This window comes from Littorina saxatilis, linkage group LG7 (assembly GCF_037325665.1).
Source record: "Littorina saxatilis isolate snail1 linkage group LG7, US_GU_Lsax_2.0, whole genome shotgun sequence".
Taxonomy (NCBI): Eukaryota; Metazoa; Mollusca; class Gastropoda; order Littorinimorpha; family Littorinidae; genus Littorina; species Littorina saxatilis.
The window spans coordinates 20,719,506-20,742,447 of NC_090251.1; the positions used below are offsets into that span (position 1 = coordinate 20,719,506).

General features: G+C 42.7%; 1 protein-coding gene across 2 annotated transcripts in view; it reads left to right on the forward strand.

Moving 5' to 3' along the window:
- LOC138970880 (ephrin-B2-like) overlaps positions 1-11,654 on the forward strand; it is a 368,014-nt gene extending 356,360 nt beyond the window's left edge. For both annotated transcript variants that reach the window (XM_070343448.1, XM_070343447.1), the window contains exons 4-6: positions 1,522-1,632; positions 5,304-5,438; positions 5,914-11,654. In XM_070343448.1, coding sequence (XP_070199549.1) covers positions 1,522-1,632; positions 5,304-5,438; positions 5,914-6,101 — 434 coding nt within the window. In that variant the 3' untranslated portion in view covers positions 6,102-11,654. The remainder of the gene's footprint in view (positions 1-1,521; positions 1,633-5,303; positions 5,439-5,913) is intronic.
- Positions 11,655-22,942: the final 11,288 nt, after the last annotated feature.

Sequence of the window (22,942 nt, forward strand, 5' to 3'; positions counted from 1 at the left end):
TTTCTTACATTGTCCTGCTTTTACCCTTCCCTCACTACTCCTTCCTCATCCACACCGCCCGGCATTATAATATGAAGGATTCCTTTATTTACATTTAGTGACAATTTGACTAAATGTTTTCAGATAGATCGGGAATCGAGACGAGGTGTGTGTGCGTGTGCGCGTGCACGCGCGTGAGAGTGTGTGTGTGTGTGTATTGTAGAGCGAGACCTAGATAACTACCGGACATATTTTCATAAAACTTTGCATGTGAGTTCTTCCTGATTATATCCCCACCCGTGTTTTGATGACGTCATATCCCGCCTTTTACAAAAGTTGAGGCGGCACTGTGGTGACCTTATTTTTTTTAATCAAATTGATACAAATCTTGGTTAAATATTCTTTAAAACAGTCCTGACTATGGGATTGCATTTCTGATTGGAAGCTTACAAATCAAGTAGTTTGTTCAAAAAGATTGAGATTAAAACTAATTTTCTGTGCAAACAATGAATGTTTGTTTTTTTGATTCTTCATTATCCCCTTAAATAAGAAAAATATACATATGTTGTGTTTGTCTTGAAAACAAGCTTAAAAATTTAGAAAATTCATTTCAAGCAAGCCAATGCGACAGCGCTATCTCGGTAGCAGGTTTCGGCCAGCCTATGAGTGAGTCTATGTCAAAAGAAATGCCGCGCGTTTACTTTCATTATATAAGGCCTACAGTTTGACTAAATATATTGATTTTGCTTTCTTTTTTTCTTTTTTTGATGGAGGTCGAAGGGTGGGGGGGGGGGGTGCATTCTGGATTCACTTCACGTCTGAATTTGTTCGTTCATCCATTCATTCGTCCATTTGTTGTTCGTTCTTCTCTGCATTCATTTGTTCTTTCTACATTTCGTTATTTTGCCATTCATGTCTTCGTGAGCATGCAGCTTGAAAGAAGCAAACCAACAACGTTCATTTGTTGCAATGAATGCCTTGTGTTTGTCAGCCTCTGCCAGCGAAATATACCCTTCCATAATAAGGGGAAATTGACGCAATTACCACAGCGGTTGTAATTCAGATGGGAAGTCGCGGGCGCATAGATGCATCACAGGCGATGCCTTTTCATTTTTCTATAAGGATTCTAATATTTTATACATTTATTCTGGTACCAACAAATATTGCCAAAAGACTTAAGAGCAAGCATACAGTGGAAACCAAAACCCCCACCCCACCCGTTTTTTAAGACCACCAAACATATGAGAAAAATAAGATCATAAAGAAGAGGGGGTGACAAAAAAGGTAGTACCTTTTCAGATATTATAACAAAATTTGTGAAGGGGAAGGGGGGGGGAGTTAATCGGTGGATGTTAAAAGAGGGGTTCCATGCTATGTCGTGGACCGGGATGGCACACTGCATCTGATGGCCCGCTGTTGTGTGAGTGACATTTGAGGGCTGATGAAGGGATAGACAGCTTTACCTCATGAGAGCTGGATGACTCGTTGTGTCTATGTCTGGTGAAATAGCTGCTTACTCAGTGTCCGCCTGTCTGTCCACAGCCACATCAGGAGGACAAGAAAAAGAACTAGACAATCAATACCAGGGGGCGTGCTACTCACAAAAGATGAAAATGATACTGCGAGTTGTCCCGCCTGATAACTCAAGACCAGGTAAGCTACATTCTTCACAACCACACTCCTTCATGTGTGTGTGTGTGTGTGTGTGTGTGTGTGTGTGTGTGTGTGTGTGTGTGTGTGTGTGTGTGTGTGTGTGTGTCCTCTCTCTCTCTCTCTCTCTCTCTCTCTCTCACACACACACAAACACTCACACACAAACACACACACACACACACACTCACACACACACTCACACACACACACACCTATATTGATACCTTGTTCATGTCCTTGCTCAGTGCCAGGACCAGTGAAACTGATCTTTTCTCAAACCGTATAATCATTAATGAAGATGCGATGTAGACTTTCTACTTTGTCACGTAATTTTTACATTGTTATCTGCATTTTGTTTGTGTGGATATGCTCTATCTTGTTTTTCTCCAGCCTCTGTTGTGCCTTTGATTTAGTGAATGCGCCTGCAATGTAATTTTCTTTCTTTTTTGCAATCATAATTTTCAATAATGATCAATAAAGATGTCAATTCAGGTAAAATCAGATAATGCATTGTAAAAAACATATTTCCTAGCAGCGAACAGATTAATATAGGTCATTTTTAGTCTTTTTCTCCATGACCCAGATTATCTTCAAGTTATTGCACATTGCATTGTTATTTTTATAGGAAGTTCCGAACGGTTTACAACAGCATGCCTCTAATCTATCACACTCGCTCACTCACTTTTTCTCTCTCCTTGTTTTTTTAATTCTTGAAGATTTTCATTTCCTGTAAAATGGCGTGCGAGTTTTATTGGCGGCAGGACGTTGCCTAGGGTGTGTGCGGGTGGGAGAACAGGGTGTTTGGTGCCAGTTTGCCTCCCCGCCGTGCATTGTGTGCACTATGTTTGGACCATTGTCCTGCAAGTGCTAGTTGCCGGCCCGCCTGTATGGAGAACAAGCGGCGCGTGTCTAATGCAGAGTGACGGGCCTGTGTCCCCTCTGTCAGGCCGCTAGGCGGCGCTTCTCACCTGAAATCTAGGGTCATCTCAGCTGTCACCTGAGCTGGTTTAGACAGGGTGGTTTTTACCCGAAAAAAAATTACCCTTTTCTTAACAAGTTTCCTTTTTCTTTCTATTTCTTTTTTTCTCCCCTCCCCCCTCCAATTCTCGTCTTTTTGAGGTTACGAAAATTGGAATATCATTGCAGTCCGGGTTTGCTTCTCTTAATAATAATAATAATGCATATTGTACTTTAATACATTATCACAAAGCCACGTAACGATGACAAATGATCTGGTTCTCATGGGAAAAGATGGTTTTGATTCCGGATTCACTCTTGTTGTACAGTCGACTAATAATGCGGGTTGCATTTGGTGAATTCTGTTGTGTTTTGTCAAGGTGACGGCTCTTTTGGATTGGAATGATTTTCGTCATCGTTGGGCTGGATGCTCTGCTGCCCACTGTTATGTGGTCTTTCAGTCTGCCTGGTGGTCCTTGAAAGTACTGGAGGATAATGTGATATTGTAGTTCCGTCAGTGTCCAAGTGGTCGTTGGTTTTCAATGTAAAAAACAGGGACAGCGAATGACTTTCCCTGAATGATCCTTGGTAGTTTTAACACTCTAAACACATGATAGTGAAGGGTCTCCCAAATGACCCGAGTCTTGCAAGCAAAGGGTATTACAGTCACTGAGGTCATGTGACGGCAGCTGGGACCACTGGGCAGGGGGGTGGTCAGTGTGTTGAACAGTGTGGCCATGCTGACCGCAGTGTCTGCGTGTTGAACAGTGTGGCCATGCTGACCCGCCATTGTCTGCGTGTTGAACAATGTGGCCATGCTGACCGCAGTGTCTGCGTGTTGAACAATGTGGCCATGCTGACCGCAGTGTCAGTGTGTTGAACAGTGTGGCCATGCTGACCCATTGTCTGTGTGTTGAACAGTGTGGCCATGCTGACCCATTGTCTGTGTGTTGAGGCCATGCTGACCCATTGTCAGTGTGTTGAACAGTGTGGCCATGCTGACCCATTGTCAGTGTGTTGAACAGTGTGGCCATGCTGACCGCAGTGTCAGTGTGTTGAACAGCGTGGCCAGGCTGACCCAGTGGTCCGGACAGCTTCTTGGTGGTTGTGCTCACCGCTTCATTTCATGCTCCGATGGTGCGCACCGTGCTGCCGTCTGTCGGCCTCTGATACCCGCACCTTGGCACTCGCTATGCCAGGCGGGCATTTCTCCACAATGATTTGTTGTCGTACTGGGGGATATTTTCCCCTGTTGTAGTTTCAGCCATTGTTTCAGAAAGGCTTTTGTGATTAAGACAAGGCATCCGAGTCTTTTTACCTCTGACAACACTCTTGTGAGCCCAGTGTTTAATACGTACCTAATGCTCTATTGTAACGCACTTTTGAGCGCGAGACTGTTTGTCCAGGGTTAAACGGAAAAGCACTCAGTCAAGGGATAGAGGTCGCGTGGGTAGCTAGGGAGTCATGTTCAACGTAGGTGTAACGATTTGAAGTTGGGCAATCGAGTTGCACTAAAACTGTGTTCAGTTTCAAAGAGGTAGTGTCCCCACAGTGAGCTGGTAGTGCACATTTTACATAGCTTCCATACTTAAACTTTTGGTTGGGAGAAAAAAATGGAGCTGAAAAAGTTGAGTCCAATCAAAGTGTCGACAATATCAGAAAAGTTGTAATTTGTTCAATTTCGTCTCTCACTAGTGTCAGGCTTCCCATTAGGGATTTGTCGGAATTCACCAGACTCGTAAAATGTCTTACATCTGTCAGTTACTTCTGCATAACGTTTTGCCGTTCCAGGCCCATCTCTGATGCTCTTTCGACGTTTGCTGCTGACGTTGGCTTAGTTTTGAACATATTTGTTAGTGTTTAGTTTGACAGCAAATTACAGCTATTTGTTATCGTTCAGCCTGGCAGCAAATTGGTGCTATTTGGTAGTGTTGGGTCTGACAGAAAATCCCAGGCAACAAGAAATTTGGCTGTGTGTGAAACAGCTCTGGCAGAAGGTCTTGGATGACACATTTCCGCAGCTGCAGAGTGAATGGCAGCCTTGTTGTTGAGTGGAGAAGAGCCGAGCGTCTTGGGTCTGCAATCGATAATCCACCCCGCCCTCCTCTCTGCTTTCCACCCCGCCCTCCTCTCTGCTTTCCTCCCCACCTGACTCCTGACCTTTACCCTACACTGCCGGCCTCTTCATGTTGCAGTCAGACTGTCAGACACTTGTCACGTTGTAGCCTGTCTCTAGCCTGTCGATTGCTCGCTTTTTAGCCTCCCTCGTGCGCTTCTCTCTCTCAACGGGTAGATTGAGAGCAAATATTATTGATACGCTAGTAGATATCAAACCACTACCTTCTATGGTTTTAGAATCGAACGACCCTTGCTCGCTTGAGACGATTTCTTTTATAACCGTAGATTAGATCAGATACGATTGGATTAGATTAGATTAGATACCCTTGTTCACTGAATCAAAGTCAAAGATAGCAGAGCTATGAAAAGAGCCTGCGGTGCAGGGACATTTGGCTTATCCGAGCCCCAGCCAGGGGTGTCCCTTTGTGACAGGTACTGCTGTCAAGTGCTCAGGAAGAAAGAAAACTTAATAGCCGAAGGTTTGGCGGCATCTTCACAGAACACGCAGACACAACACCCTTAGAGATTACTAAATATGTACAGGCGGGACTGTAATATGTGGTGTAGAGTGTTGACCAATAACATGCATGTTGCAGTGGCCACCACACGCCGCCCATCCACCACACAGAGTGGAACAGTCAGGCCTGGACGACCCACCACCACCACAACAACAACCACACCATCAACATCCACAACAACCAGAACCACCACCACCTTACCAAAATCCACAGGTATGTATTGTACAGCAATCAAAGCCAAGCAAACAGCCACTATCATCATCAGCGCTATACAGCAAAGGAGAAGGGAGAGAAAGAGACTTGTCTGACACAGAAAGGAAGGAAATACAATATTACTTAAACAAAAAAACCAGATCCACTGAAAATGAAGTTGGATCAACTTTTTCACAGTGACTTGATTTGATTTTACTTTTTGTTAAGAGTGGCTAGATGTGACAGAAGATGACAACAGTCATTGGACGCTCAATGTAGCTTACAACCTAGGTTTTTTGTGAGGGAAATGCATATTGTTGTGGTTTACACCTTCAGGAAATGCTGAAGCAGATAAAACCAAAAAAGCTTCTCTGATGTAAATGTTGGAACAGTGTAAGATGTAAATGTTGGAACAGTTTAAGATGTAAATGTTGGAACAGTGTAAGATGTAGAATGAAGACACGTTCACAGAAAGCATGATATTCCCTGTCTGCAGGCAAGCCAGATGGCAACGGACCGGGGGCGGGCGGCTTTCCCGCAGACAACGTCATCCACGTGGGCGACGGGGGCGGGGACAAGAACGAGGGCACCATCACAGACAACGGGGCGGTCAGCTTGCGGCGGCCTCATCCGCTGCTCCTGCTGCCCGTCCTGCTTACATCGCTTCTGCGGGTACTGCGGTAGTACTCAGCCCTCCCCCTTCTCCTCGCCCCCACCCCTTTCTTTCCCACCCCCGCTCAACGGCTCCAAGTTTGGAAACCACAGCAATGTTCTTTCTGCCTTGCCCAGGTGAGAAGCAGCGGCGTGAACAAGGTGTCCGTGTGCTCTGTGATCCCACACACGACACCCCTGATCTCAGTGACTGCAGGGCGATCCCTGTGCTGGTCATCACTCGCCACAGCTGTCCCCACACACGGGTGCACCTCGCACCACTCAGCCACGAGTCATCGGCATCCTTCCAATAACGCGGTTCCAACAAGCAACTGGCGACTTACACATGCATGCCCAGGAACTGCAGTCCTTCAAGTTAGGCGCGATCTACCGACATGAGGCTGGGTAATTCACAACGGCTTACACATGGACTTGATACTTCAAGTCAGAACTAGTTCGCCAACCAGGGACTGACCTCATTACACTTTACGCTTTCTTTACACTCTTCTTTCTCCGCGACGGAAAAGTTCAAGTTTGAATATTTCAAAGTTGAAATGGAACACACGTTCAGGCTATGACGTGTGTATACGTGTATTTGCAGCTGTGACCAATGTTCTTGTGGGTGTATGCTTTACATGTGTCTGTGCGTATGTGGATGTATAATAAGTGTGCATCTCAGTGGAGGCTCAGCGTTGCTTGCTCGGCAGGCAGAAGAGAGTGAGGGGAAGAACCACCAAGTAAAGCAATGGCGGTTGTGAATAGGGTGGACAATACTTGTGTGCTGTGTTTGCCGGTGTTCGTCTGGCTAGCCGATGCAGCTGTCGAGCTGTTGTCAGTTCTTGCTCACTCCGTTACATGGATCTGACCACAACGACGTCGCCGTTGATCGTATTGCCCTCTGCCTAGTGTCACGTGATCAGACCAGGAGAGACAAATGGACTCGCGCAACGGACACGTGATTGTGTTTCTTGTGTGTTAGCGTGATGAGGATGATCGGCTAATGACTGCACCTACAATTGGCACGGCTGCTACACGATGTTTTGCCTTCACTTTACTTTTGGAGCTGACTGCACCATTTACACACTGCACAATGGCCCCTCACATCCTCTTCTTTCACAATCCCCTCCCACTCTGTCTCTGTCTCTTTCTCTTATTCTCTCTCTCTCTCTCTCTCTCTCTCTCTCTCTCTCTCTCTCAGTCTCTCACTCTGTCTCTCACTCTGTCTCACTCTGTCTCTCTCTCTCTCTCTCTCTCTCTCTCTCTCTCTCTCTCTCTCTCTCTCTCTCTCTCTCTCTCTGTGGGAAGCACGTTACAAACTTGCCATGTAAGTCAAAGAGCATTGCTGCCTGGTGCATTATGAACCACTTACTTGCCAATTACACATTTAAAGGGGAACCGGTCTGCTTAGACAGGCTTTGTTTTCTCTTCCACCAGGCACGTGAGTCACGTGCAACGTCCGAAGTATGCAGTGACTGACCAATCAGCGTGTGCGCGCAGCGTGAGTGACACTTTGTACTTAGCAAAATGACCAATGAAATTGCTTGTATCTGTGATTGAATTTATATTTTACTTTGCATCCACTGTTGTATGATAGGAAAGACGTATATATTTTTTCCTCAAAGAGTTTTGTTTGAGCAAAGATCAGACGGTTTTTTTTGTTAATCGTAAGTATCAACCTTTTTCTTCTTTGTTTTGAATAGAATGTGTGTGTTGTGCACGTTTGCTGCGATTACGATATGTATTGACATTTTCCATCGTTGGAACACTGACTCAGTGGCAATGATTAAATCCATTTCCAGAACAATTTTGGCTTTTCCCAACAGACAGATCATCATGATTGAGAGAAACAAAACGGCAGCTTGGAAGGTCAGCACTTTCGACCAGAACGTCAACAAGCTTCCTGTCTCATATCCTCGGATCAAACATTTTGTTGAGCAAGCTGTGTAAAATATACGTTTTTTTGTGAAAAGTGTATGTCACTATTGCCCTCATTAGCTTATCTCTGAAAACAGTTCTCTCAGGAACAAAAAATAACACCAGCAACTGAACAGAGAAAACAGTGATGTCACTCACAGTGAGTAATTGTCCAATATATCCTGACATTCTGACATAGCTGATCACAAAGTAGATTAAATTCACAGCAGACTTGGAAACAGTTGACTGCATAGATGCCAAAAGAAAATCACACGCTTAAACACGCGTGCAAATTCCTTGCTGAGTGGTGTCAGACGGACCATTGACTAAAGCTGACTGAAATAGCGAGAATTCAATCATTTTGAGGGGTGATTAACAACAAATTTATTTATTACTTATTTATGTGTTTGTTTTATGTTTCGTGAATTACGTTTGTTCCTTTGTTGGTTGATATTTCAGAAGTGCACTAACATAATTGTATCGGTGTGAAGCACATTACAGAGTTTGAGTTTGGAACACTGCTTTGGATTGAGAGCTTTATCACTTCAGTTTGTGTTACCTTGTGATGTTTGCTAACTCGTTAGGTTCGTTTGGTCGAGATCACCTCATACGCTATGCGATCTTACCATGTCAGTGAATCTGTTGGTATGTTTGTGTATTAAGCTAGATGTCTTGTGAAGACGGATACAAACTTTGTTACCGATTGTGAAGAGAATGATATAATCATCTGTGCATACATGTACTAAAAGGATTTTTATACAGACTGGAATTAACCACAAGACATATATTGTAAATAATGACTTTGGCGCGCTTGTGCTTTCGTGGATGCATGACCGTTTGGGACAGGGGGAGGGAGGGAGGGAGGGAGAGAACGAGTGTCTTGGATTATTTTCAACTGATGTGCGTTTGGAACGTGTGATTTGAAATTGTGGTTGTGTTGAATTTCCTTGAGTTGATGTAAATATATTGATGATGATTCGTGTACATTTTGACTGCACAGCGAACATGTCCACCTTGTGTAAAACCACTCGTGTTATTTGTGTTTGCTGGTCATGTGGACTCACGATGTGTTAACTGTATCAGCATTTACTGTGCGCGGCTGCCATGTTTCTCTTCATTTGTGTACCCTGTCTCTTGTTTCATTTTACAAAGAGTACTTGTAATAATTTGCGATCGGAAATCCATGTTAATATTCAACGTCTTTTTGTGTATCACGCTCGCTTCTGCTTTTTTGCCTTGCTGTTGTAGAACCGTGGCTCAATTCGAGATGGACGACAGGCGACTTGTTAGTGTGCTTCTCTCACACAATTCACATACACCTTACACATGCAACCACTGCATTTGGTTTACTCATTATCTTCCTTCTTTCCAGAGCTATTTAACACTGGCTTACGAGGGGAGACTGGAGAGGGTAGGGGGCGGGGTGGGGTTAGGGAGGTTTGCGTGTTGATGTCGAGGAAAAGAAAAGAGGAACTGATCAAATAAGTATTGAACGGGGTTAAACATGATGGGGATACCCGGCAGTTTGTAGTCAAGTTGACTTCTGGTTGAATTCAATAACAAAGCTACAGTTTACTTCTTGCAACGGTCGAGTTTCAGCTTGTTGCCCCCTGCAGTTCTGGTAGAGAAACACAAATTTATTTATATTTTTCGCAGTTTGACTCAGAAATAACCTTTTTTCGGGTAGGGGAGAGGAGGGGGTAGTCAGGGATGGGGGAATGAAACGGCTGATAAAGGCTAAGACTTGCCCTTTTATTTTCCTACTGTGATATTGACAATACATGTATTGCAGGTCGCCTCGTGTCTGTGCTTGCAGTCCAAGTCCTCTCTTCTCTACTCACTTTGCAGCTGCCACCCTTTCTCACCCTGTCACGCTATCCTAGTCTTTGCCTGTGTTTGTGTGTGTGTGTGTGTGTGTGTGTGTGTGTGTGTGTGTGTGTGTGTGCGTGCGTGCGTGCGTGTGTGTATGAAGAGAAATTTAAGATGTTGCATATCACAGTATCTCTATTTTTGCCAGTCCCGTATAAAAAGCGCTCTGCGCTGCCGTATTTGACGGCAGTGACTTGATCATATCAGATTGGTGACGTTAGCTGACGTCAGACTGTCGCTGGTTACCCGTGCTGACGTTAGAGTGTCGGCCCACGTTAGCTGGCTTCTCTGGTCTATATTACTGTTCCTCGCGTTATGTGCAGAATGACTCTCTTTCCTATTGTCAGTCGGCCATTGCTCGCCTTGGTCCTTCCCGGCACCCAACGTGTTGTTAACACTCAATCACTCACCTCTTCTTTCCGCTAGTATGTTGCCATACATACACAGCCAGGACGGGGTTTGGACGCTTTCTGGTTTATTTTGATTCTACTTCATTGCGTATCGCTGATAAATACTGCTTTCTGGTCAAGTGACTTCAGTCAATAATCACTTATATACATTGTACTGAACTGGCGTTTTTCTGTTGATGTTAAGTAAATTATAATTTTGGCAAAATAAAGTATCAGGTATCTACACATTGTATCGTTGTTTGTTTCTACAACACTCAAACGGACGTGCTTCACGAATCAAAGTGAAAGACACAATACAGGCAAATCAACCAATAATCACGAATGTGTTTCGTGGAGACTCAGTAAAATACAGCTGAAGTAACTGAATGACTATGTGCAGATAAAGACGCTGTCCACAGTATCGCTTCATTCCATTTGTCACGGACAGCGCACGTTTGAATCCTTTTTACATTTAGTCAATATTTTCCGGTAGGCTGGGAACCGAGGCGAGGGTGTGTATGTGCAGAGCGATTTCCAAAAATCGACGGAACGGTCTTCATGAAACTTAACAAATGAATTCGTCTAGATCAATGCCTTTAATAACATCATATCCGGGTTTTGAAGAAAATTGAGGTGGTATAATGGTGACCTCATTTTTTTAATCAAATTAATTCAAATTTTGGCCAAATAATCTTTTACCCGGTCCGGACTATCGGATTGCATTTCTGCTTAGAAGCTCAAAAACTATTTAATTTCTTCTTTAAAAATTGTAAACAATCTTAATCAAACTGAAAGTTCAAAAACCGACTCAAAAGCGATTTAACCGTATTCTTTATCCTTTCCTGAATCCATTTATTTGTAGGTATGTCACGTTTACCCTGTAAATGTGCTCAAAATAAAACTAAATCGGTCCTATGTTCGCATGTCTCGCGGAGAATTATGCGACTCGTCTCGGTCGTCGGGTTTTGGCTATCCAAGCCTAACTGGTCTCAGTAAATACTACTTCCGGGATTTCAGTGTTAATCTTTAAGTTTCAGGCCGACAGATTGACTAAAAAGTAATTATTTCGCTTCACGCGACTTTCTTTTTCTTTTTTTGTAAACGATGTCACGTCATTTGGGGGAGTTTTGGTGGGTTTTTTGTGTGTTTTTTTGTGTGGGGGGGGCGTCTTTTCTTTCCCTTTATCCCTTTCGGTTCAGAGGAAGCAGTTTTTTTATAACTATTTTTTAAGTAATTATTACAATGCTCGCTACAGTGCTGACGATGAAAGTGACATCACAAAGATCACAGATCTGTGGAGAGAGCAAGCGTTGTTATTAACAAAATCAGAGTATTTCTATTGTACAAGATCATTTTTGTAATATTGTCATTGGAAATGTATTGTCTACACTCAGAATAAATTGTACATAAATGACTTCTCAGTGTTTCAATGTTGTAACTGTGATGAGAGTGTTTTATGCCCCACCTCTCTCTCTCTCTCTCTCTCTCTCTCTCTCTCTCTCTCTCTCTCTCTCTCTCTCTCTCTCTCTCTCTCTCTCTCTCTCTCTCACACACACACACACCTACACACACACACACACTCACACACACACACATACACACCTACACACACGCGCGTTATTCTTTACGTCTGCGTCAATATCTCTTGCATTTTTCGAACTTAACAATACAATGCAATACAATATAAATTAATACTAGTTTATTATCTTAAATAGAGACATTTAGTTTATGGTTCACAAACCTACAAATAGACAAATAACCACATTAAAAACATTTCAAATATACCCCTTTCATAGATGTATATTTGCAACCTCAGCTCTGTTACAAAACTTAAAATGTACAACCAGGCACTTAAACTGGCGTCTGATTTGTCATTTACATTTTAAGAATAAAACTAAGTTTGACCAATAGTGTAAGTTAGCTAGTCCTGTAAACACGATCGAAATTGTTCGGATGATTGCTGTGGTACAGCGATGCCCAGTCAAGCGTGACTGCAGCGTGTTTATATAGGCACTCGGCGACAACTGCTGTCTCTAGAAAACAGCCTTGCACGTTCCACTTTTTCTGATGTGTTTATATGCTTAGCAAATTTCCGCCAGTGGTCATACTCAAATGAAAATTTGGCAGTAATTATAACAATCACTTGTCACATGTATACTCTTCAAAAAAGTTAAGGACCACTTTTTCAAACGCATGCAAAACAGAAATGACAAGGTTGAACGATTTAATTTTGTCTTTATTGTTTTATTGAACAATCGAGGACTGTCTACAGAAAATGTCATTTCAAAGACGGCAGCAAAACCAAAGCTGGAGGTTGTTACTCAGGACCCTGATTTCAAATTTACAACAGCAGGGTTTCTTCAGCGAAGAACTGCAAAATCTCATGCCGACTGCAATCACCAGTTTAACTGCCCACTACATGGTAGCGAGATGTCCTGCGACGTGAGATGGTCCCTTCCCAGACCGTCACAGAGCCCCTGTTAACCCGTGATTTGTAAAAATGTAAAAACATTTTACAAATTACGTCGAACTTACAACCGGGATTTGTAAAAATGTTTAAAAAAAATCGCATTCCACATTTATTATTATTAATATTTGTTGTTTAGAGCCCAGTTAACCACAAAGGGATTGCGGGCCAAAAATCCATATGAAAATGAAAGTGTGTAAGTAAATCTGCACATGTTATTTTTTATAATTCGATTTCGAAGCGTGATAAGCGCAGATTTGTCTGTCTGTCGGTGTGTCCGTCACAAACATGTGCACGCGAGTTCTCAACAAAATTTTCAACATCGTAATTACCGCCAAGCTTATAGATCCCTGGACTTTCGAGATGACAAGAAAATATCGGGCGCATTTACGTGATTTGTAAAACATTTTACAAATCGCGGAGCACGAATGTTTTACATTTTTACAAATCACGGGTCAACTGCCCCCATCAAACGATTTCGTTCCAGATCATCGCCATCAGCAAAGCGTTCTCTACGACGCCTCCAGACTCTAATGCGTCCAACAGCAGGACCCAAGAAGAAGCGGGACCCATATATGTAAACAAAAACTGAGCCCACCGATGATGAATACCACCTCACATTATCACACCGTATAACCGGTTGATACGAAGAAACTACCCACGCTCCGGTTCAATCCATTTCAGCTCTCACGCGGCGGCAAAGCGAGGTGAGTTGCTCCACAAATTGCATCATAACTTTCACAAAAAGACATTTTATTGTATTATTGTTGTTTGCGCTTTAGCATAAGAAGTATGCGTACCATATTCCAGAATTATTTTATTATTTAAATGCACTTGTAAAAGGGGAGCACAGAATATTGACACATTTCAAGCGTTCTGCGCCAAAATGTTGACTTTTCATTGTTATTATGGAATATTTAATGCAAGTAAAAGATTATAGTCAACGGGAAAGACAAGATTAATCAATTCTTGAAACATGAGTGTACTTTTTGGTCTTTGAAAAGTTGCAATTCGATTACATGTCAAGAAATCGCGTAGCAACCCTACAAATTGCCGGTTGATACTCTCACGCTCGGTAGGGTGAGACTCTCACGCAAAGTTTTTATTCTCTGGTTGAGACTCTCACGAATGATTTTTGCTTTATTTGAGCAAAAAACAACAACAAATTACTCGTTTATGCAGGCAATCTTTGTTTGTCCGGTATTTTGCCACTGATTCCTGTTCTCCCCCCCCCACACACACACACACATATGTACATGACCCCTCTCCCCATCATAGAGTTGTTATGTTCCCTTTTCCCCTATTGTAGTTTCGGCAAACTCGGGGTGTACCGCCTCTTTACAGACAGTATGAGTTGTCATTCATACCCTAATACACCCTTGATAATGTAAATGTCCGAGAAAACCCACACTGTTGCAGATCCTCTGTTATTGGAAAAAACAAGGATCATGGTGATTTTCTTGACATGATTCACTTGAATTTCTGCTTGTTCATGATCAAAAACTATATTTAACTACATTTCTAACTGTATAAGAGGCATGTTTGGAAGTGGATTGTGGAGTAAATATGTAAACCCGAAATACATGAAGTAAATACTAATACTTTGGCTCGGCTCGTTGATTTCATTAGAAACTCTCCTACTCTTTGTCTTAGTGAAGTTAGTCAGGTCTCTGATCAGATCTTCGTCCTCGCTTGATTTCTTCTTCTTCCTCTTCTTCTTCTTCTTCCGTGGTAGGACTGGGTTCTCTCGAACGTTGAAAAGTCCTGCAGGTTGTCCATACACTTTTGGATTTCTGCCGTTCTGACCCAGTGACTGTGTAAAAAACATATCTCAGTGACGCAACATGCTCTCTCCAACGCTGGTGTCACTCACGTCAGTTTCAATTAAAATGACAATCACTTTGCCTTTGCCGACTCTGATTCTGAAACAGACCAGATCCGCAAGTCAATCAATGCTTTGTGGATGAATGCTTGCAAGGCAAAACAAGTAAAGGGAAGTAAAAGAATCATCAAGAGAGAGAGAGAGAGAGAGAGAATTTCAGAATCAGAATCAGAATGTTTATTTGCGAAAACTCATTGTTTATAGCAAAGGGTGCTGGGGGGTTGGGTAATCGAACGATCCACGAACATCAGTGTACACATTGGTCTCAGTCTGTTACACAAAAACAATGCATCGTGATTCGGTCCGAAGCATCCAACTTGTAATCCAAGTCGGGAAATAACTTTTCCGTTTCGAACGCGGTATTGTTCCATATCGATCGCGGTTTGTCACAAACACACATGAAATATGTGTGCCCTGTAGTTTTGCGACAACAGTCAGTCTGGCATGGCACGGAGGTAGCACTGTACCAGTGTAGACACGACATGAAGGTCAGTAGTGAGATGGTCGATTTCTTCTCCAAAGACGTTGCAGTCGACTTGGGGCAGACGCCGGACACACGGGGGCGTTTCCTCCTCTTCTCGGAATGACGTTGTCTGTGCTGTTTCGCAGTCGTATGTCAGGACGTAGTCGTCTCCCCTTGCAATCAGCGTCTTCTTTCCACCTTTTCTTTCGCACACTACTTTTGTGAGAGTGCGGTTCCTCTTTCTGTTTAACAGTTTCTCTCTAAGTCGCACGTTCTTTGAGCAGTGTGAGGCTAAGCAAACACTGTACATAAGGAAGACGTGGAACTTGCGAAGAAAATGCGAAAAAGTGTTTGTGGGTTATCGTCCCTAGTCACATGCTGACGGCGAAAACAAAATGGCGGATCGCGTAGGTACCGATCGCGTGCGAGGTGGTGGTAAATTGTGCTCGGCTTTTTGTTGCAAGAACGCCCGTTACAAACAGAGCTGCTTCGGGAAAACTTTCCACAAGTTCCCTAAAGAAGAAAAAAGGTGGGTTGTGCAGTGATTATTTCATCAGGTTTACCTTCTTCAGAATGAGAATGCAATGGCTCGAGTCAACTCACTCAGATAAGCCAACTGTCTCTGGGCATTTTTGTCTGCTATGATACTACAGTATTTATAGAACTAATATGCAAATGAAATATTACAAACATAGCATGGATCGGTTCATCCTGAGATTTCTGTACTAGCTGTACTATGTACGCGTGTGTCTGCGTGTGTACCTGTGTGTGCATGTGTACACTAACACTGTACTTACGACTGTGAGTGTGAGTCAGCAGTCAGTACAAAACAACAGTTTACACTTGATGACAAACTACCCGTGGGCATATTTGCCGAAATCTTTATCAAACCTTGCTTACGGGAAAACTACAGTACAAAGGTACATCACTCATCCGTTTTGCGTTCAGGCAGAGCGTTAGATTTAGACTGAAGATCTGATTTATTTTTTGTCTTTCCTTTTTGCTTAGTTTAACAATAACATTGTTGTTTTTATTTTCAAACTAGGTGCAGAATATGGATGCAATTCACAAGGCGAGAGGACTTTGAAAAGCTGCAGCCAGCTGATGTTCAAGGTCTCAAGCTTTGTACTGATCACTTTGAGGCCAACCAGTAAAACAATCCTGCAGAGAGGATCACTTGTGTGGAATGCTGTCCCGACATTGTTTGCAGTGCCCAATCCACCACCGAAGGTTATTTATTTATTGGTTTTAGGTTTTTGCAAACCAATGAAGCACACTATTAAATGCAGTTTGAGTAATGACAAGTTTGAGGCTGATGTAAGAATTGAAAAAAAACAGCATTGTTCCCATCAAATAATGCCTGTTTGCATTTAGCGCAAAAAAATGATAAGGCCAACAAAAAAAAGTTACTTATTTTGGATCGACGTCTTGATTATGATGATATGATGAACTTATTTTGCCAAAAAACAGCCCCAAATGGCAAAAAAAGTATAGGGTCGGCGTCAACAACAAAAAAGTTGTATGTTTCTGGTCACCTGACCCTACCTATGTTTTCCCGACGACCCTAGACTTTTATTTTTGCATTTTCAAAAATAAAAGGGGTATTCGAAAATCAATTGTTTTCCTGTTTTTCAACAAAATAAGTTAAAAAGATGGTTTAAAAAAAAAAAGTTTAGAAAAAAAATCTCCACCTTTAGTCATGTTAGGCCACAAAAAAAGTCTGTTTAAGGTAACATAGGCCCCCCAAAAATAGCGTCGGTAGGTCGGCTTTTTATTTTTGTATTTTAGCCATCTGAATATTTTAATTTCATTTTTTAATGCCCAAAAAAAGTCTAGGGCCGGTGGGAAAAAAATAGGGTCGGTCCGGATACTGTAAACAGATTATTTTTTGTTTTGCCTTACGAGAAACATACACTTTTTTGTGTGGCCTAAGACCAATGCCATGAAATTGGGAGAATTGTTTCATTGTGACTGGGTGTTGGTTGTGAGTTTGTCAGTTAAAGAGCTGTGCATTTGCAGGTTGCTAGTGGGAGGAAGCCACCATCGCAAAGGGTAGCTACAAATGAAGCCAGCACCGACCTGTCGCCTGATGCACAAATTGTTCAACCAGGTAAGAGATTTTTAACCATGAAGAACACCCTGACATCAAAAAATGTTTAAACCCATCCATTACATAGTTGATAATTGCTGTATAGGGTGACGGGTGCTGTGGCGGGGTGGTAAGACGTCGGTCTATTAACTCGGAAGGTCGAGGGTTCGAATCCCGGTCGCGGCCGCCTGGTGGGTTAAGTGTGGAGATGTTTCCGATCTCCCAGGTCAACTTATGTGCAGACCTGCTAGTGACTTATCCCCCTTCATGTGTACACGCAAGCACAAGACCAAGTACGCACGAAAAAGATCCTGTAAGTGTAATCCATGTCAGAGTTCGGTGGGTTTTAGAAACACAAAAATACCCCGCACGCTTCCTCCGAAAGCGGCGTATGGCTGCCTAAATGGCGGGGTAAAAACGATCATACACGTAAAATTCCACTTGTGCAAAAAAAAATGAGTGCACGTGGGAGTTTCACCCCACGAGCGCAGAAGAAGAAGAAGAAGAAGAAGCTGTATAGGGCGGATGCATGGATGGATGAAATTGTACCTGTAGTTCCAACACGTAAAGATGGGAAACATATCCTGTTAGAGGCATGGTGTAACAAGAAACAATTAAGTGGCTCTATTCCCATCCCCCCCCCCCCCCCCCTTTCCCCGTCGCGATATAAGCTTCGTGGTTGAAAACGACGTTAAACACCAAATAAAGAAAGAAAGAAAGAGGCATGGTGTGTGAGGAGTTTACCTGGTACTGTTGTCCTAATCAATCAATCAATCAATCAATATGAAGCTTATATAGCGCATATTCCGTGGGTACAGTTCTAATGGCCTCACCCATTCAGTACCAAACAAGGTCAATTCCATCATTGTTCCACATCGTATCCATAGTTGCTAATACACTTCATTTCTGGCCTGCCTTCCTACGCTATTGTTTATTTTCATTTTGTGATTTAATTACACGTGTTTTAATTTCTTCCAGGTTGTAACTTGTTATGGTTATGTTATTTTATGTGTGTTTTCTTTTTTAGATGACATTCAGGCGATCCTGGAGGACATAGGATGTAAAGCATCAAAGTCGTCATCTTCCCCATCCCCTCGTGAAGCGGAACTTTGGCAGAAGGTCAACAAACTGAGGAGCAAGGTTTTCCGATTAGAAAAGAAAACGATGGAACCCCGTGTAAAACGAGCGAGTAAATTAGCCAAGCCTCCCAAGAAAGACTTTGTAGTAGAACAGTTGTCTCATATATTATCAGGCGAGGCGAGCTATTTTGCCATTTATGCCTGTTACATATTTACCGGTTATCTGCTGCTGTGTCCAATCCTGGCAGAGACGGGAACGCATGTTACCAAGGAGCTGAAGGAGAGTCAATGAGATGAGAGAATGTGATTAACAATTGCCAACTCTCTCCGTACAAAGAGGGTCCAAAATTGTATAAAAAAAATAGATGGTAGGCAATTCAAAATTAAAAAAAGGACTCTCGGAGCATGGACTTAATGAGTCAAAAATTAAAGAAGGCTCTATGACCCGAAGTACATGTTTTGTCTATTGTCTTTTTTATTTTGAATTCCCTACCATCTATATTTTGATACAATTTTGGACCCTCCCTGGTGTGTTGTTTCTGATGTACCTTTTAGTCTGTTTACAGTAACATAGGCACACAAAAAGAGGGTCGGTAGGTCGGCTTTTCTTAAATTTTTTTTATAACCATCTTTTTAAATTATTTTGCAAAAAAACAGGAACAAAATTGATTTTTTTTTCTTTTTCTTTTTTTCCAAATGCCAAAAAAAAAGTCTAGGGTTGGTCTAGAAAAATAGGGTTGGTCGGGATACCGTAAACAGGCTATTTTGCTTTGTTTTGCCTAAGCAAAGACTAACAAACTTTCTTTAGGGTCTGACATTGTATATACTATACAATTTTTGGGGTATTAACTAAATACATGTATACAGTTTTCGATTCCTTTTATACTTTTTCACAAATTAGCCCCCCCCCCCCTTTTTGTTTTGTAGTCTGCCCTGGGGGCGGGAGGTCTCCTAATTTCGGTTTCTAGGGTCACCTTATGCTTCCCCATGAGCTGAGAACTTAATTTAAAATGAGCCTCGATTTTTTTATTTGTATTTTGTAATTGTGCCTTTGTCCAGTCACATGATTTCACTTTGTACTTAAAAACTTGGCGCTGTCATCATTTATTGCTATTTATTGTTCAGTTGTTCAGTATTTATTGCTATTGGGCATCAGTTATTCAGTTGCCCTCTTTCGAATGAGCCATGCATGCATTATGGATGTGTTTAGCGAATTGGGATACCTAAAGCAATGTAAAAGAAACAATGTGAAGCAAACATATAGCACCAAATAAAATAACCGAATCAGAATGGAAACTTCTTCAGTGTATGTGTGTGTGTGTGTGTGTGTGTGTTTGCTGTTTTAAATACCGAAAATGTGAAAATAAAGCAAGTCACAGCATGAGAAAGATCGACTGTACTAGTCATGACAAAGCAGGAGACAGCCTGGTCAGCATGTAGAAAAGGGGAATAACTCGTATTTAGCCATTCTCATTTCTAAGCATGCCCAATGAGGAAGTTATCCTTCTTCCCATTGTAGTTTCTTTGGGCTAAGTCGTAGACATCATCTGGTTCAAACTCTCGGTCCGTGGCTGCCAGTTCAGCTATAGTGGTTTCGTCGTCTGCTGCCTGTGACGTCACAGCACGACACACCCCAGGGTTGACATTCTCGCACGTGGTTGAGCTTGCAGTGTCACAGTGGGCAGGTGCGTGCTGTGTTGGGGTGGCCAGGCTGCGTGTTTCACGTGATCTGTCTTCTGTGGAATGGTGTTGTGTGACACTGTCAATTGTCACTGTACTTGAATTGGCTGTGTGGTCAATTCCAAACGTCGATACAGTAGCTAAGTCTTTTAGAGAATCAACTTGAAAGTCAGGCATTGCATTACATGAATCCATTCCCACCTGTGTTTTCCTATGCTCTGTTCTTTGCTCTGCTCGTCTCCTGTCTCGGCGGATCTGTGCTGCTGACTTTTTTCTCCACTGGCCGGTTCGTGCGGTAATGGCGGCTTCTTGTCCATGTTGACTGGAGCTCAGACGAAGGACAAATACTGTGTCCTCTCCCTCGCTCGAGAGAGAGAGAGAGAGAGAGAGAGAGAGAGAGAGGTTTTAAACATTAAGAGACAACATAAAAGATTTTGCATCAAATCCAAACAGGTAAACATGCTAAGACATGAAATATTCTCCGTTTTCCATTTGAAAAACTGCGTGGGAGTCGCAACCGAGTATGCGTGAGAGTCGCAACCTTTCAAAATAAAGCAAGCGTGAGAGTATCAACCGGCAATTTGTAGGGTTGCTACGCGATTTCTTGACATGTAATCGAATTGCAACTTTTCAAAGACCAAAAAGTACACTCATGTTTCAAGAATTGATTAATCTTGTCTTTCCCGTTGACTATAATCTTTTACTTGCATTAAATATTCCATAATAACAATGAAAAGTCAACATTTTGGCGCAGAACGCTTGAAATGTGTCAATATTCTGTGCTCCCCTTTTACAAGTGCATTTAAATAATAAAATAATTCTGGAATATGGTACGCATACTTCTTATGCTAAAGTGCAAACAACAATAATACGATAAAATGTTTTTTGTGAAAGTTATGATGCAATTTGTGGAGCAACTCACCTCGCTTTGCCGCCGCGTGAGAGCTGAAATGGATTGAACCGGAGCGTGGGTAGTTTCTTCGTATCAACCGGTTATACGGTGTGATTATGAGTGCACCAGGCTCTGTGGGCAGCTAGAATATACCTGCGCAGTTTCAGCGGCACAGACGACGCACTGCATATTATTGATGCTGCGATGGGGATTATGACGAGTACTTGGCCTGTTTTCCTTTCACGCAACGTGTAGCGGGCTGGGATAATCTGCAGTGCGTCGTCTGTCCTGCTGAAGTTACATATGTGAGCGCCAGGCCTTAGCAGTCAGTGCTGTTCTTGGGACTGGACGTCTTACGCAGAAGTTAAAGGCGTGTAAGCAGTGTTGAACAGTTTGATTCCTTGCACAAGTGTTGGTGGAAGGTTGTGGTCGATGCCTGCTGCTGTTAGCAGTAACCAATCTCTGCTGCATGGCCTTCATTTGGATGAAAGGATCCTCCATTGTTGTGGTGACTGATGGCCGACCATAACATTGTCGTTAGTTTGATGATGTTGGAGTGAGACACTGCAACACTCTGAGCCACATGCCTGACACAACAACATCGTGTAGCCATCCAGTTGCCCTGGCCCTATCCAAGTTGCTCCGTTTTCGTCATGGGGGCATGGTGCTACATTGCATTGTTTTGTCAGCGCTTCAGTTTAAAAGGACAAGTTGGTGTGCACATTTCGTGACCAGAACCTTATTGTAATCGGCAAAACGCGAAATCAGCAAGGCTTCTCAAATTTGCCCAAAATGCGAAATCGGCAGTACTTTTTGGTTTTAAAGTTCTCAAATGCCTGTGATATCATCACACTTAGACAGCTAGATACTCTACTGGAGAGACATCGCAAATATTGATCAGTTATTCAACTTATGGCAAGTGTAGTTTTCGTACATTTCCGGAGTTAAGCTCGACACAGACCAACATAGACCATAACAAGAAGGCTGAAGCGTCATTAACCATTCAGTGAAGAGAATGCACGCTGAAATTCGTCCACTGTCCTTTCACCATCCGAACACACACACACACACACCACCACCACCACCACCACCATCGTCTCGATTCCCGTCTATGTTAAAGCATTTAGTCAAAACTTGACTAAATATAAACAGAAGAGATGAAGACAAATTCTTTATTCACAAGGATACCGAGAGAGAGAGAGAGAGAGAGAGAGAGAGAGAGAGAGAGAGAGAGAGAGAGAGAGAGAGAGAAAGAAAGAGAGAGAGATAGAGAGAGAAGAGCATGGAGAGAGAGTTCAGTCTGTGTTCGCGGTCAATCAATGGAAACAACTTGTGCACGTTTCCGGAGTCTGTACTTTTCGCATGAACAGCATCCAAAAATAGCTGTGTTCACACACACACACACACACACACACACACACACACACACACACACTCACAAACACACACGCAACCGCACAGAAAACCGTATAAACAACCACGCACACACATCATTCGGACCATTAAAGAAAGAGAGAGAAAGGGAGAGAGAGAAAGAGAAGATGATGATTGAACTTTAATTTTCAAGGATAGAGGTTTAAGGCGGGAGCATCTCGTTACTCCCCCTGCTTGTTACTAACCCTAACCTAACCCTAACCCATAGATGTGTATTGCCCCAACCCTAACCCTAACCCTAACCCTAAGGGGGAGTAACGAGCCGGGGGAGTAACGAGCCGGGGGAGTAACGAGCCGGGGGAGTAACGAGCTGATCCCGTTTAAGGCTACGCCTTTTCTTACAACCTGTCCTTACATCTAATACAAAATTCAAATAAATGATAAACAAGTAGAAAAAACTGACAAATAACAAACAAACAAGCAAACATACTACACAATGACAAAATAAGCAGACAGAAAAATCAACAACAAAAAAACAACACCATACAAATTGAAAATGAAAAAGCAATCAGCAAGCAAGCTGAGAGAGAGAGAGAGAGAGAGAGAGAGAGAGAGAGAGAGAGAGAGAGAGAGAGAGAGAGAGAGAGAGAGAGAGAGAGAGAGAGAGAGAATTGAATTGAATTGAATTGAATTGAACTTTATTTTTCGAGGGTAACAGAATAAGCAATGTAAACATCCTTTTTTTCATCCGGCCCTCGCCCAGAAACTCGATTAAT